Source organism: Schistocerca americana, chromosome 5, assembly GCF_021461395.2.
Source record: "Schistocerca americana isolate TAMUIC-IGC-003095 chromosome 5, iqSchAmer2.1, whole genome shotgun sequence".
Taxonomy (NCBI): domain Eukaryota; kingdom Metazoa; phylum Arthropoda; class Insecta; order Orthoptera; family Acrididae; genus Schistocerca; species Schistocerca americana.
The window spans coordinates 23,471,651-23,488,769 of record NC_060123.1 but is presented as its reverse complement, the minus strand read 5'-3'; the positions used below and the strand labels follow the sequence as shown (position 1 = coordinate 23,488,769).

The 17,119-nt window shown below is 36.5% G+C and overlaps 1 protein-coding gene across 5 annotated transcripts in view; it reads right to left on the bottom strand.

Moving 5' to 3' along the window:
* Positions 1-6,422: 6,422 nt before the first annotated feature.
* LOC124615737 (protein abrupt) overlaps positions 6,423-17,119 on the bottom strand; it is a 94,842-nt gene continuing 84,145 nt past the window's right edge. For all 5 annotated transcript variants that reach the window (XM_047143816.1, XM_047143813.1, XM_047143815.1 and 2 more), the window contains one exon: positions 6,423-8,481. In XM_047143816.1, coding sequence (XP_046999772.1) covers positions 7,502-8,481 — 980 coding nt within the window. In that variant the 3' untranslated portion in view covers positions 6,423-7,501. The remainder of the gene's footprint in view (positions 8,482-17,119) is intronic.

Sequence of the window (17,119 nt, the reverse complement as noted above, 5' to 3'; positions counted from 1 at the left end):
ACAAGTGAGACAAATGCATAGATCAGAGGCATGTATACATATACCATTTATCTGCATATACACACATATGTATATATATATAAATTTTTATATTTACTTCTCCATTTCTCTCTTCCCCTCGTCCATTATACAAGTCAAAAAGAATAATAATGTTTTTGTATTTTTTTTGGTGCCACACCAGCACCCTACAATGCATCATTTTTATCACCTCACAACACGGATTAGTAGCTGGAAGAACATACAAAAGCATGCTTGTGCAGTGGAATTCACCTACAAATGCTACAATGTACTACTCCACATTGACTTAACATGATACTCAAATTAGAAATAATATTTTAAATATATATATATGTATATATGTATACAAATAATATGTACCATGATGTAGTCATGGATGCTTCTAAATTTTGTTAAAAAATCTGGATCTGTTACATGTACACTGGTAAGTTCTACAGGCTATTAATGGGAACATATTCTTTACAGGACAAAAGAGAAAAAGAATGCTACAGTGATAATATCCTGTGTGGACGGTCTACTCGCATGTGTTAGTCTCTTTATAAAATACTTGTATGGGTTGTTGATAAAAAGTAATAAAATACTGTCTCTATTAAAATATGTATACCTGAGTTAACAACCTGTTTGCATTTCTGTATTATGAGTAACATATTTCACATGTGCTCCATACAAACTACTGTCTTAAAAAAGGTTCTCAGAAGAACTCAGATCCGTGTTGTGGAAGGTAAGCTACAACAGAGTCCACAGCCTCTGCATGTGAACTGAAAAATACCTACTACGTGTGACAATTAGAACTGATTACTCACCATTACTTCCATTTTCCCTATACAGCGTTTTCTCATGTCTCTACAGCAAAATACGTACTGTGTAAGTAAGTGATTTTTCTCCTACTCATCTAATCTATAAAAAGTTATTATTTTCCATTAGGGAGCAAGATAGGAACTGTGAACACCTGAAAAAACAATTGCAAATTGCAACTGCTTTTTACACTATCTGACACGTGCTCTAATATCATTTTATATCATGCTGTACAAAGAAGGCACAAAGTCCCTCAACAATAAACCACCCCTTATCAGATATAAGAAACAAAGTATCTATTTAAAGCTACAGGCTCTAGGTAGGCATTAACTGCTGTTAAATACTATCATCCAAAACTGAAAATTGATTTATTTCACTCTGTTTTGTCTTTCTGCCACATGGAACAGTATACAGGTTCCTGTAAGATATCTGAATATAAAACATCACCTACAAAAGGTACTTTGTATATCTGAGTCCCCCTCTCACTTTTACACAATTAACAGCTTTCCATATACCACAAAAATGATAATTCCAGGATGTCATTATTTAATATGCACAAATCTGCGAAGCTGTCACGATGAACAATGTGCTTACATGCAGCAAACATACATATATAAATATAACAGTTACATTCAAATACCAACTATCTTTAATTTGCTTCTATTTGTTCCACACATTCAAAAACCATTACTGCAAAACCTCTCATTCACATTTATTTGCTGTACATTCCAAAGCTTAATATAGACAATTTTATTATTAAGAGAACATACAGAGTAATTACAGTAATGGTTATTTGAACCTATGACCACACCTAAATTATACACAAAAAACAAATCATGTTCATTCATTTCCATACCTAATTTAAATGCTGACCACACCAGAATATCATGGACAGTATTCTATCATTGTTGAGGAACCGCACTCTACATTAGGAACACTTTTTTCGCCTGCCAAGCCTTCAGTTATAAAGGAGAACAAATTTACATGTAAAGTTCACCTTCCATAAATATGGCACTCAGTACAAACACAGAAGCAGTTTCTTTCCTAGTTTAAATAAGCTCGCAAAAATTTATCAACTCATAATTTTAGTTCTATATAACTTTATGTTTCACGTATAAGTCAGTTTAAAATTTTCACAGTGATTGTTAATATTAAAAACTCAAAGCAATGTCATGAATTCGAAAAGAGGTTTGATGCGAACGAACACTATAACCAAAATAAATCACACTCAAAAAATGATGCAGTAAAATGAACATTGGATGGAGAGAATAATTTCGTGTCACTGTAAAAACTATAAAATTTACTTAAATTATTTACATACATCACTGAATGTGATACACCATATCCGAAATCTTTTGGAAAAAAGGAATTTTCCGTATGTTTAAGTAGTAATTGTACTACAGTTTCACTCACAGCTTTTTTAGCCATTATCTGCTTATGCATTAATGTTGTACAACATTAAAATTCTAACTACTAACATTCACTTACATCTAAGGGACATTTAACAATAAAACACTGTAATTAATGAGGTAGTACAAGTAGTATTGTTGCTTCTGAGGGCAGAAGGCAAGTCTTCATTACGTGTTATGTGGTGACAAAACAAACTGGACAATTAAACTTTGTGAAATACACCACACAACACAGCAGCTGGTTATCAAACAATATTCTCATGTAAAAATAAAAAAAGTAATATAGCTTAGGAAAAACTGAGTCAAGCTGAATGACTGATCATTGAAGTGGATAAGATCCTGCATTACCATGTAACATTGGACCATCATAAAATATAGTCTCATAACAACATTTTGTTATTTCTAAATTCTAACACTATTATGACATATGCAGGAAAAAAACCAACAAAGCTATTAAACAGAGGGACTTCTAATTAACCTGATAAACTACAATAACTTCATTATATTCTCTTTCTGCAAGCTACTATTTGTTATGTACAATCCAAATTTCAAAACTTTGAGGAATAAAAAACAATTAAGCCAAACATAATTAACAGAGCACCATCACTCTTACGGCATATCCTTGATGGGTCAAAACTCTTACAACACACATAAAATCAATCCCTACATAATACTAACATGTTATATGCATTAAAGTTTTATAGTACTAGAATATATAGTAGACAGTATTGTGTTCAAAAACAATATACAACAGCAACTAATGTCTGATAGAAATAATAAAAATAATAATATAACGTTAAATATTTCATGCATTTCAATGCAAAAGTCACAGTATGCAAGACTAACAATAAAAAGTTACATTTGACCCTTGAATGTCGGCCCAATTTTTTTTAGGGAAATTTAGCATGTACTGTGAGTTTCAATGTCCATACATAATCCAGAAAAAAAAATGCTACAGAGTATCAATAAAAAAATGGGAATCTAAATGTTTTGGACCTGAGTCCATAAAGGAAATTGCGAACACAGTCAATGTTCATCACTAATATTGATGCAGCATCTGAAAATAAAGCTCCTATCAGCTTGTTACATACAACAATATTACTAAAAACGCATTTCTCAAAATGCATATAGTTATGTTTGTTCATATTTGATTTAAGCACATTCCATAGGAATGGTGATAAAACAGTGGGGTACAAGTGTAAAGGGTTCAATGTAACAGCCTTACTATACAAAATATGCGAGGTATAAAAATAAGTACCACTGGTATGGCAAAGACTGACATCTTTGCCAACAGGAGGAAGAAAAATCAAACTTAATTTAATAACTACTCCGTTGCACCGAAAGTTGGAAGAACTACAATACCTGTAGTATCATGGAAGTGTATTATTTACAGACTTGTCTGCAGGATTAAATGTACCATGTTTTGAAACTATATAGAAAATAAAATGTATACACAGTTTTGTAATGACTGGCAAGTTGTCATAATAAATCAAACTTTACACCTTACCATTAGCAATATAACTGGCTGGAAAATAATTCTGCGTATACTAAAACACTCACTTCCATGAGTGAAAGCAAAAGGGATGATGTTCTTGACAGTAGTACAACACGTGGTCACAAACCAACCTGAGATTTCTGACAAGATGAAACTTGTTTTAACCATATTCACAAAACAGGAATTCATGACTGGTTGTACCTTTCCTGACTGCTTCTTATTTACTATGTGTTATACTTTGGACAGATATGGGAAAAAAAGTACATAGTAATAACCACAGTAAGACCATAAAAGAGAAAAATCATTTACATGTTTTCTAATCTGATTCAACATGCACATATGTATAAACACACACACACACACACACACACACACACACACACACACACACACACAGAGAGAGAGAGAGAGAGAGAGAGAGAGAGAGAGAGAGAGATATCAGGCTTTACATGAAAATTAACATAAGCTCAGTTAACCACAGGTCTACCCCTTACACTAAATAATTACTGATGCATTTGTCCTTTTCTAATTCAAGTAAAACAGGGTAAAATCTGATCACAGCTGAAAATATAAATAAAATCTGAATTTAAACAATATCAGATTTTCCACATTTCTTTTCTGAAAAGGCAAGAAGTCAAAGTCATCTGCAGGTTGTGTGTGGTAGTTCTATGCAAGTGACAATGCAGTATTCTAGTTGTGGACTACAAAAGGGAGCTTTAGGGAATACTGTCTCAGAGTATGAGATGTAGGTATGAATACTGATATAGTATTCTCATAATTAACCCAATTAAGAAAACAACAAGAATATCATAATGTAACTTCAAATCATGAAACATATCACTGAAGTTTTCTGATGTAAAAAACATAGTTTCTGCACATAATAGATGCCTACATCTTGAGGATCTCTACAATATCACTAGATAATGACAAAAGCTAAGTAAATTCCATATGGCCAACAAATGAGTCCAGCCTGTACAAAATGACTCTCATTCTTTCTGTATATTTTTAAGTGAGTGTTTTGACAAATTTCATTAGAAAAAAAATATCCTTCAGTTCAGTTGATCATCATATTTTAAGGTAGATAATAAGTGTTTTTACTCCAAAATGAATGAGAACCTGAACTATAAATAAATTTTTAAAAAATCCAACAAAATTCAGGCTGTGAAAACCGTAAAATTTCTAAAATGACACCTATTTGAAGTTATAAATAATGTCCAGATAACTTATGAGAATGTTTGGTAACATCTTCAACAACCGCTGGTACTTTCACAGGTAAATACACCATTTCCTAAATGATGGGGTGTTCACATGTTGAAAGATCAGGGGTTGTTGAGTATTTTACTCAATTGCATATCCAAAAGTTGACTGAACATTCAAAATAATGAGGCACTCAAATCATAAACAATGATATCTCTCTCTCTCTCTCTCTCTCTCTCTCTCTCTCTCTCTCTCTCTCTCTCTCTCTCACACACACACACACACACACACACACACGTGACAGGTGCACACACAACAGAGAGAGAGAGAGAGAGAGAGAGAGAGAGAGAGAGAGAGGGTGGGGTGGGGGGTGGGGGGGACAGGTACAATACAGGTTATAACATATGTGCATGTGAATATGTCAGAACACATGCAAGAAAAACATAAATTACAGAAAATACCTGAGACAAATATATGAAATAAAAAAAGAGGAAACTTGAATGAAACTTCTGATCATTATGATGTATGCATTCTTACAGGAACTGCCACATGGAAAACACACACACACACACACACACACACACACACACACACACTGCTATTCAGTATAAAAATTTGTTCTTTACAAGTTCGTAAATAAATAATTCATCCTTGTGATTGTACTGGAAGGAACGAGATGACTGAATGTAATGATGGTCAAAAGTAGGTTAGTTAATCTAAATTATATGAAAAGTTTTCGAACACACATTGTGAAATTTGAAAAACCAATTTTTATTCTTCAGTATATGAAATGCAGGCACACAGTAGTTGCGATATGTTGATAACTGTCATCTCATCCCTTGTATTAAAAAATTTAAAAGAAGAGTACTTATGATACATGATAGAAAATTTATTACTAACCTGTAGAGAGATGTCATAACAATAAAAATGAGGTATCTGAGTTTGTAACAGTATGTACTAATTAACACATGTATTTTACATTCCTGAGGACCTAGGAGCAATTGCCCCATATAGCTCGGGGGACCCGCTTAATTCTAGTCAGGAGAGTGAGGTACTAATAGCGAGTTTCAGGATCATGATGCTATTCTGTGACAATAAAAGTTATTCTTTCCCTGCCCATTCTTTTCTTTGATGGTATAAATATTGAATTTAGCACCACAGACTTTGCTACAAACTTTGTACTTTGTGGAAGTAATTAGAAAATAAAGCCCGAGATGTTTATGTACCACATGTGAAAACTAGCAACTGAGGTGAAACGACGTCAGGAGCAACTCCACCCTGGAAGCCACAATTCTGGTTAATGTACACAATAATAGTAACAACATCTAAAATCTTGTATGAATATCAGTAGCAGAAGGCATTCCATCCTTTGTTCCTATGATGTTTGTAATTTTCATCTTTTAACATACATTCACATAAAAGTTTTCCATGTTTCTCTCTTTATAACAACACTTCAAAACAGAAGAAAGAAAATGAGTGTAAATAATTTATACAGTACCACTGCAATTTAATTGAACTGCAATACCACATTCATTACTGGACGCATAACAACTGAAATTTTATTTTAAGTGAGTATCACAAACCCGTGGCAAAAATTATGACAGTTATAGTGGTAAATGGTTAAATATTATCACTTATAAAACTTTTCTACTGCAGGGCAGAAGATAACCTGAGAACTTTATTGATAGGACACGAAAAATAAAATTCCATAAAAAATCTTAACAAAATAATGTGAGTATTGCAGCACTAACTAGACTCCTGTAATTGTCATGTGCGATATTTACAAAATAAGCAATACAAAATACCTCTCCCTGTGAATATGGAGATTTAATAATATTAAAACCATTGAAAATAATATGAAATAGAGATAGTGAAATGCCCTTTTATAAATACAGTAAATATGACATTTGCTTCAGTATAGCAATCGTTAATTTTTCTCGTGGTATATGGTTTATATAAACCAAGAGTTATTCTTGGAACAGTGTAATCTATAACGTAAAAATAAATTTTATACATACAGATAATCATGCTAGTGACTTTCAGGTGCTTAAGTGCCTGTAAGAATCTTTGCCACAATTTTTCCCGTCGTTTTAGATGGACCGTAGATTCTTTTTACAAAATGGCAATTGAGGTAGAAGGATGGAATATGTTCAGTCAAAATGTCTGATTGTAAAATTCTAAAAAGAGCGGTTAACACATCAAATAATAAATGTATAAAGTATAAAATAAATTATGTGAAATATAATATAAAATGTCTTAACACCTAAAAATATAAGATACATAAATTAGTCAAACACAATAGTAAACCAGTGATAATGAATTTATGCATATCAGAAATAGACATGCCACTCTAAACCAGTCTCTCAACATAACACATTCTCTTTTACATTGACCTGAATGTTTATTTTATATGCACAAAAATTCAGAAAGAATTAAAACATTTGTGACATCCTGAGAGTGAGGTAGATGGAAGGAATTCTTGTACTTCAACACAGTTTCTCTTCTTTTATGATATACTTCTTACCCGTGTCAGGAGATGGGAAACTGAGCATGAAGTACAAATCCAGGGGTGAATCAAGCCAAATTTTTATTCTGCTTTGATAGCCTCTTGTTCATCCTCACTATAATCATCATCATCTGCTCCTGATGATTCCATGTCTTCCAAAATGTCTCGATCCACAACCCGTTCAGGTGTCTGCTCAGCTAAACCAATCTTACCCTCCACTGAGGCAACTTCAGCAGCATGCTGAGCAGCGGCAGCAGCAGCTACATGTGCAGCTGCTTGCTCACGACTCAATCCCAGTGCCAAAGTATTTGAGTTTTCAGCTATAAATTGTAGGTAAGTGTCCAATATTGCACTACCAGTAGAGGCTCCAGACGGTGTTGGTGGAGGTGGTGGTGGTAAAGGTGCACGATTTCCTTCAACAAGTCTGTTGCCGATAGGAGGTGCACCCATGCCCAATGCCTCCAGAGATTTTGCTGCTATTGCAGGATTCTGATGATGCTTAGGAGGTCCAGCCTTTGTAATTACAGGGGCAGAATTCCCAGATGGTGAAAGTGGTGTAAGTTCAACATTTCCAAACCTAGAGTTGGAAACTGTCAGGTCTTCTGGGTCATCACCACCATAAATACTGCTCCCTGCTTCTGATGGTGCACTAGAATACCTTACTGAGTCCCCCACATGGTTTGTTTTTACCTCGAGCCTCATTTCAGGACGACGTGGCCCTGTCGGAGAAGCCCGTGCACGTAGTTCAGCTGCTGACACTTTGACACCTGCCTTCGCCAGTAATCTTGATGCCAGTTCTGGATCAAAAGGGGAAGGCATCGGTAATACAGGAAGGTCCTTCGTGCTGATGCCTCGATGCTGTCGGCTCATGTGGGAGTGAAGAGAGTTTCGTGATTTTGCCACAGTGCCACACAACACACAACGATATCCAGGGCACACAGTGTGTTTGTCCTCCAGATGAGTGCGTAATGTATGTGCTGAACGATAAATCTTCCCACATTTTGGACAAGGCCTTGGGTCTGTTGCACGTACCCGCATCATATCCAAACCTCGTCTTGATACTGAAACAAATGCTGTGTTTTTATCCAACTGACTTATAAATATAATAATATGTAAGTTTTAATGCATGTACAGAACTATTCAAAACTATGTGGGACCTATAAAATGAAGTTAGATTAACCACATGCAAAGGTTACTATCATACCAATAGAATCATAGGAAAGAGGACCAAAAATGTAAATACTACTATAAAATGTTTCCCTTTTAAAAATTACAGCAAAACAAATAAGTTAACAAAATTTTCGTAGTACACAAAACAAACAAGGTTCAAAAAAATGGTTCAAATGGCTCTGAGCACTATGGGACTTAACTTCTAAGGTCATCAGTCCCCTAGAACTTAGAACTACTTAAACCTAACTAACCTAAGGACATCACACACATCCATGCCCGAGGCAGGATTCGAACCTGCGACCGTAGCGGCCGTGCGGTTCCAGACTGTAGCGCCTTTAACCGCTTGGCCACCACGGCCGGCAACAAACAAGGATAAATTTGTATGTTGCAAAAAAGTATTTTTCTCAAAACAAGTTTACTATTCAATTACCACATTCTTATCTTGTAGCTAATCCAAATATGATAACATCGTCTACTAATACTCATTTTTTAATGTGCTTTCACAGTAGTCTGCGACTATAACTTTTATAATTTTTGAGCTTGCCATATTTGGACCTAATCAGCACACCTACAGAAAGTGTACACCAGATAGAGAAGATTTGGGTGCTCACTTATTTGACAGATGGAAGATGGTAAAAGGAGATGCACTACGTGTTTGGGGGAAAGAGTATGGAATTTACAATTTTTTAAGCCAAAAAAAGCATGCTCTCTGCAAATTACAATTTGTCTAAGTGATGAACTACTATTGTGAGTTATAAAAAAGAGGTGTAAAGGAAGTCTTCTGATTCAATGACTGCCATTATTTTCTCTTGCAGTGAGGTGAACTGTTAATGATACCCTGTTTTAAATCCTAAATCTTCAGTACTCAGCGTGTGTTACACCATCAATTTACATTCAGTTGCCCCCTTGGTCCCATGGTGGTGCTCCAGGAGTGGTCTACGTACTAACACCGTGGTTCACCTTTCATTTTTTCATTTGGGCACCATGAAAAACAAATTTATGTACATATTCATCATGGCCACTCACACTACATAGTTACGCATCCACTTGAAAGGCTTACTTCAGACAATAAACCACACAGGGATTAGTTTAATGGGTTCGATTCCCGGCAGGGGACTTGGTGTTTTGTGTCCTTCATCATCACTGACACGCAAGTCACCGAAGTGGCGTAAACTAAAAAGACTTGCAATATGGTGGCCGAACCCCGGAGGGGCCATCCCGGCCAATAAATGCCATACAATCATTTCCATTTCCGTTTCATTTTCTGCTTGCTTGCAGATAGTTTTATCAAAATTTAAGGGGCCAAAGACACAAAAACTTATACGTTTGTGATGCTTCTAGCTTTCTAACACTTTACACCATTATTTCAATATGTCATAATTATGTACTCTTTATAACTCCTAGTTTCAAGTAGCACACTGAAAATCTGTAAGGCAATTCTCCTTTGAGAAACAAACAACAACCACCATGTTATAAGCTACATTCGTCTTTGGAGATTATATGGGTTAATTAAGGATTATTATGTTACAATCCTCTTGTTGTAGTTGACCGTGTATATCGAGACTTTGTTCATTGTTAAATGCAATGATGTGGCACTAACTGATGGAGATGCATTAAGAACTGGTAAGATTTAATTTATTTCCTTTATCACACTGCACAAACATAAACACACTATCATTCAAACTGTGTGCCACTACTATTAAACACAGAGATAAATCCTTCGCTATGCAACCGCCTTTGGCTCACGCAGCCTACACCTTCCACAGCTTCTCAACAACTGCCTCTGCTTGCGACTCCCTGCGCCACTGGGCATTGTCGCCCTCCAAAGAACAACCACTTACAGATACTACACACCAGTACGCTCACGATGTAAACAGGCACAGGATAAATAATACTAACATAGTACTGCTTTTGTACTTCATGTCTTAATTTTTTAACACTGATTTACTTATAAAGATGAGTTTTGGGAGGTGTTGGACACAGTTTTGTGCAGTCACCTAATAAACAAATTAAAAGAATATGGAATGTCAGTCCAACTGTGTGATTAGATTTAGAAGTTTCAAAAAAACATAACACAGCATGTTGTTCTCAATGGAGAGCAACCTTCACACCTGAAAGTAAATTTGGGCACACCTCAATGGAGTGTTACAGGATTACTATTTTTCACAACATAAAACTCACCTAGTAGATTATGTCATAAGTTCCATAAGGTTTTTGCAGATGAATGCTGTTGCATACAGAGAACTTGCAACACTAGAAAATTGCAGCTAAATGCAGGAAGACCTGCGGAGGACCAAGACACATTAGTGCAGGTAGTGGTAGCTGACTCGTAACATAACCAAATGTAATGTGTATTGCATATATAGAATGTCCGTAAGTAAAGTCCCAGTTTCAAAGCACTGTAGAAAGAGAACCACTGCTCAGAATGTTGTCAAATTTGAACAGCATATTACTGGCATGGCTGGAAATGTCATAGGGGGAAAAAGACCAATAGATGGCACTGTATGCATCAGAATATCCACCTCAATAGACACGCGGCATAGAGTTGTTCCTCAGTTTGCATCTGAGATGTCTAACACAACTGTCTCCAAGACAGATTGCATGCTGCTGGTAAAGCTCATTTACAAGAGGAAAAAGATTACAAAATTTGAAGAAACAGGTTCTTTTGTAGTGCAGAGGGAGGAAAGTAGTTGATCTGATATATGTCAAAGGTGTGGCCACAGCATTACAGGAGAGGTCAAGCGGTGGTGTGCAAATATGCCATGCACTGGAAACTGACCAAATGTTGAACATGCCTGTGAGCATGGTGCATGAATTCCTACGAAACATTCTGCGCTACTATCAATACAAAATCATCCATGTTCAGGAGTTGTTTAATGTTAACCTATCGACAAGACAAATATTCACTCTGGAATCTCTTGCTCGTATGGAATTGGCATGTCAACATACAGAATTGCAGTATCAGGGCAACGGATAATCTACATGCACATCAACTGGTACCACTTTATTCTGCAAAGGTGACAATGGTGTACAAGCTGAAGGCATTATCATAGCACCATATTTTTCGAGGAGACAAGTTCTGTGGGTCGTGTTACCTACAGTCACTAGTAAACGCTATGGGAGTCTTTTGCATATCAATGTTATTCTAACCCCTCAACAGGGTGTATGTGTGGTTAGGGTCATTTTTATGCAAGATGGCACTCATCCTCGCATAGTGAAATGGCTGCTGCATGGCTGTGGCATTTTAGATATGCTACAATTATCAGCAGTAATTTTCCTACAGCCTGGCTGTCCAGATCAACTGATCTTAATCCGCGCGATTTCTGGCTGTGGAGTTATCTGAAAGATGTTGGGTTCAGTGCTCCAATTATGAACTGAATTGAAGGCTTGAATTGCACAACACATTCTGAATGTGACCCCTGAGGCTTTCCAATCTGTTGTGGAAGATTCTGTTTCTCAATTTCAACTTGTGGCAGAAGATAGTGAACAGCATATTGAATATGTCTTGTGCCAGTCTCACAGCAATTAGAAATTGAGGTCATTTTGCTTTTTATGCAGTTTTTGGCCTCCGGACAATTACAAACCAATTTCTCCCATCTGATGTGGCATCACCTGGCCATGGTGAATGGACTTACCTAACTAACAGTGCCAAAAATATTGACTGTCAAACTTGTGGGGATTGTGTAGGAACGTTGATTTATTGGAAGAATTCTAGGAAAGTGTGGCTCATCTGTAAAGGAGACTGCATACAGGACACTAGGGCAACCTATTCTTGAATACCGATTGATTGATTGTCATCTGTACCACGCTGCACTAAAGGAAGACATCTAAGCAATTCAGAGGCGGGCTGGTAGATCTGTTACTGGTAGGTTTGAACAACACAAGTGTTACAGACATGCTTCAGGAACTCAAATGGGAATCCCCAGAGAGAAGGCAGCATTCTTTCCAAGGAACACTATTGAGAGTTTACAGATCCGGTATTTGAAGTCTACTGCGGAACGATTCTCCTGCCTCCTACACAACACTGCATGTGTGGACCATGACGATAAGATATGAGAAATTAGGGCTCATATGGACGCATATAGACAGTCGTTCTTCCCTCGCTCTATTTTGCGAGTGGAAACAGGAATGGAAATGACTAGTAGTGGTAAGAGTTACCCTCTTCCATTAGCCATATGGCAGATTGCGGAGTATCTATGTAGATGTAAATGTGCAGTAAAATTTTCATTGCTTATCCCCACCCCAAGGTATTTTCCCCGGCATCAATAAAATGCTATTCAAATTTGGCATCATTCTGAGCAGTGGTTCCCTTTCTACAGCTTTTTGACATTGGATCTTTATTTACGGACACCATATACAAAGAAATAAAGACCCATTATTGTATGACTACACAACTGCTGACAAATCACTGGAAGTAATTACTTCCGTAAAATATCTAGGAGGATGCACACGGAGCGATACGAAGTGGAATGACCAAATACAATTCATCGCTGACAAGGCAGATGACGGACAGGTTCATTGGAAGAATCCTCAGGGCATGCAGTCCATCGACACTGGAGGCAGCTTATAGTACCCTCATTTGACACTGTTCGCCTGTCTGGAACCCTTACCACATGGGATCTATAGTGGAAATAGATAAGATCCAAAGGAGATCAGCCTGTTTCATTTCAGGTTTAGTTAGTAAGCACAAAAGCATTATAGATATGCACAACCAATGGTAAACACTGCAAGAGAGGCATTCTGCATCACAATGTGGTTTACTGTGGAAGTTCCAACAGTGTACGTTTCTTGACGAGTCAACCAATATATTGCTTCCTCCTACATATATTTCACGAAAACACCATGAAAATAAAATTGGAAGGATTGGAGCTCACACAGAGACTTGTTAGCAATCATTCATCCTGTGAACCATTTGCCACTGTTACAGGAAAAGGAGGAATTGACACTGGTACATGAAGTATCTCCACCACACACCACCAGGTGGCTTGCGGAGTATGGAGGTAGATGTTGGAAACACTATACATGCAGAAATGTTTACTGACATACTGATTATGTCAGTATTTCACTCTGCAAATTGATTTGAGACACCAGTAACTGCAATAGTACTAAGAAGTTTAATAATAACAGCGTTTGACACCCGAAACAAAATGCAATGCAGTCCTTACTACTGCAAAATACTAGGTAAAAAGCAGTAAGTGCTACAACTTGAAGAGAATGTGAACTACATGATAAATGCCAATGAGTAGACTCATACAGCTGAAGGTGGTCAATTCCTGACTCATTATCAGTCTGTCATTTCACGAGTCATGCAATGCAAGTATTGTATGATATGGTGTTGCTTGAACAATTGCTGTATTCTGAAAAAGATACAACTTAAAGAATTACAATTTTGAGGGAAACATATACAGTAATTTCACTTTTAGGCTCTTCCACACAAGGCAATTATCACATTCTTTTTGTATCTGTTAAATGGTCCTTTATCTAGTATATTCTGATCCAAAGTGGTACTTGACTCCATGCACATAAAATACCCCCTTCAGTTGTTCTACAGCTGAATACTGTTTGCAACCTCTTAAAACACCTCTTTGTGGCATTACTCACTTGGTTCTTCATTAGCTGATTATTCCATTACATTATCCATCTTCTGAAGAATAATACTGTGTGAATCTGGTGATATAGGTGAGCATGTTGCTGCTGTTGAATATCCCAGATAGGGCAGAACAACAGTACCAGTTGCTAGGAGATATTCATGGAGAACTTTGTAGTAGTTTATACATGCAGTGTATTCATGGTTGTACTAGTCATTTCTCAATAGCCAAATGTGATTGCTGTCCATGTTGTCAATTTGAAAACACAGGCCCATATTTTTACAAACAGTGGCAACAGAACAAGCAGTTATTTGAAATATTAATATTTCTTTCACAACACAATCTTACTGTCAGCCTGCAACATAATATGTTCTCCAACCCACCACACTTCTCTGCCTGTGTTTTTGACTATCATCTTTCATTTCTTGTAGTTACACAAATGGCAAGGTCAAGTGCAAGCTTTTACAATCACGTTTCACCTGCACTTCTGCGTTTGTCGTCGTCATTGGTGTTTGCTAACTTTGCTGGCCTCCGATGCCATTTCGTACCATAGTTATTTCCTAACCTCAACAGGGGAACTAATGCGAAATCAAGAAGATTTTTGCTGTTTTAAAGAAGCCTTGAAAATGACATGACATATATAGTTCTGAAACATACAGGGCTTAACAGCTGATACATGTAATAGCTAGAAAGAAAGTAATTGACGTGGCAAAGAATACAAAAGTGACATCTTATGTCTATCATTCAAGATAAATGAAGAAGGGGACAGTCTGTGGCAATTTTCATGCATCCTTCTAACATTTTGCAGGGTGCCTCTGGGAACACATTGTAAATCATAATTTAACATTGGACGACCACTCTTTACGTATGAATCTATTGTCTTAAGATTGCAGTGCCATGCTATGTATCATCATATTACAGGCTCCAATTTAAGTGCCTACATAGTACAAAATCAGCTTTACAATTTTTATAATAAAAACAGTTTAAAACAATATTTGAACTTACAATTGCACTGTTGAGAAGGAGGAGGAGAAAGAGGTTCTTTATGATCTTCCACTAAATATCACTGATCCAGGAACAGGTAACTTATGTAGTCACATGATTCATTAATTATCTATGCAACAAAATAAAATAATTCAACATGTATAAAAGTATATTAATGGAATTTCTTCCATTCAGCTCCCCCAATTCTATGGACTCTTCTAACAAAAAGCAATTCATGTGTGTCATGGCATGAAAACAGCTGTGCTTCGCAGTGGAGTCCCTGTCTCATGGACTGAACTGCAAATACCAACCAAGCACCCTTCTGAGAGTCAGAGTCAGGACTAAACGGACAGGAACTAAGTGCATAAAACTTCCATTGCTCACTACCTAAATGCCAAGTTCTGTTTATCACACACAAAGCTCTTACCACATGAGTGAGGCCAACGTCAAACTGAACGAGAGCTGTACTGTCAGACACAGAACTGGCTGTGAAACTTAGGCTAGAGAACAGTTTAATACGTTAGGAAGTTTTGATACTGTATTTGATATTCTACAAACAAAATTCTGACAAAATACCTGTCATCTCTGTCACATATTACTTTGACACCTGGAGTAAATAGTTCAATTTCATTCTTTAAACCAATTTATTCTAACAATTTTATTTGTAAGTCTGTTCAACAAATACTAGCCTGCAGTCTCAATTTTTCACTGAATTTATTCAGTATCAATGTGCTCATTCTACTAAAATAATTCTGAGCAAAGTTAAAAATTACTAAGATGTTCCCACCAGTATTTTGCACATATTTGATTACATAGATCAGCATGCAGCATGATCTTCAAATTACACACAATCTTACATGTCCTAAAAGTAATTTTATTTCTTAACTGATATTTTTGATTATCATTTCTCAAGTTTATAAAGAAATCGTCCCTGGAATTTATCCTCATATGATTCACTGGAACCGTGGGAAACCTAAATCAAGCTGGCTGAACAGGGGTTTCTATTCAGCTTCTCCGAACCAGTGCCTCTACTTCCGTGCCACCTCGTTCACCACTACTAACAATACATGTTAACACTGCACGTACTTACATCTTTATAGATCTAAAAAAACCTACCGAAGAACAATCTCTTCATTATATGTATGATATCAATTTGTATAGTGAAAGGACTAATAAGAAAACTTACTGAAGAACAATCTCTACGTTATATGTATGATATTGTTTTGTAAAGTGAAAGGACTAATAATCACAAACACTTTGCTCCAACAGCCCAAATCATGATGATACACCTAGACTACACTCAGAAATGAAGTGTAAAATGTCTAGAATATATCACGGTACGGTGAAGATACCATAACAGAATCAAGCAATGCAAAATTTACCACAGGAAATATGCAAAGTGTGACCACAACATAGTACTGTTAAAATCTAACTAAAGAAGGAAGAAGTAGAATACTGAAAAATATTGCAGATTTATTGTCAGAAAATTAGCAATACAGAATCAAATAAAAGATACAAAACCTGATACCACAAATGAAAAACAGTTAGGACAAAGACTATTCTAAAATGTTTGATTCCATAGTGAAGCAGTTGTGCCCAGCAACTGCATTCATTTCAAGTAGCAAAGTGTACAGCAATCAGTCGCAAATTCGAGGTGTGATTCGAAAGTTTTAAGAATGGATCTGCTACTGCTTACTGGTTTGGTTGGCAGCTACACGGAGGGTGGGGAGTGAGTCGTTGCCTTGTCCTTGAACACCCTCTGACAGGAAACTGTTTCCTTATTCAGTTCGTTGCGGCAGCTGGTTGAGTGCGGGTCTGTTAGGGCTTGTTGCCAGATTCCGTCTACATGAAAATGGATGTAAAAACGGAGCAAAGAGTTTGGGTAAAATTTTGTTTTAAAACCGGGAAATCAGCTTCTGAGACTTATGAAATATTAAAAACAGCTTTTGGAAATAAT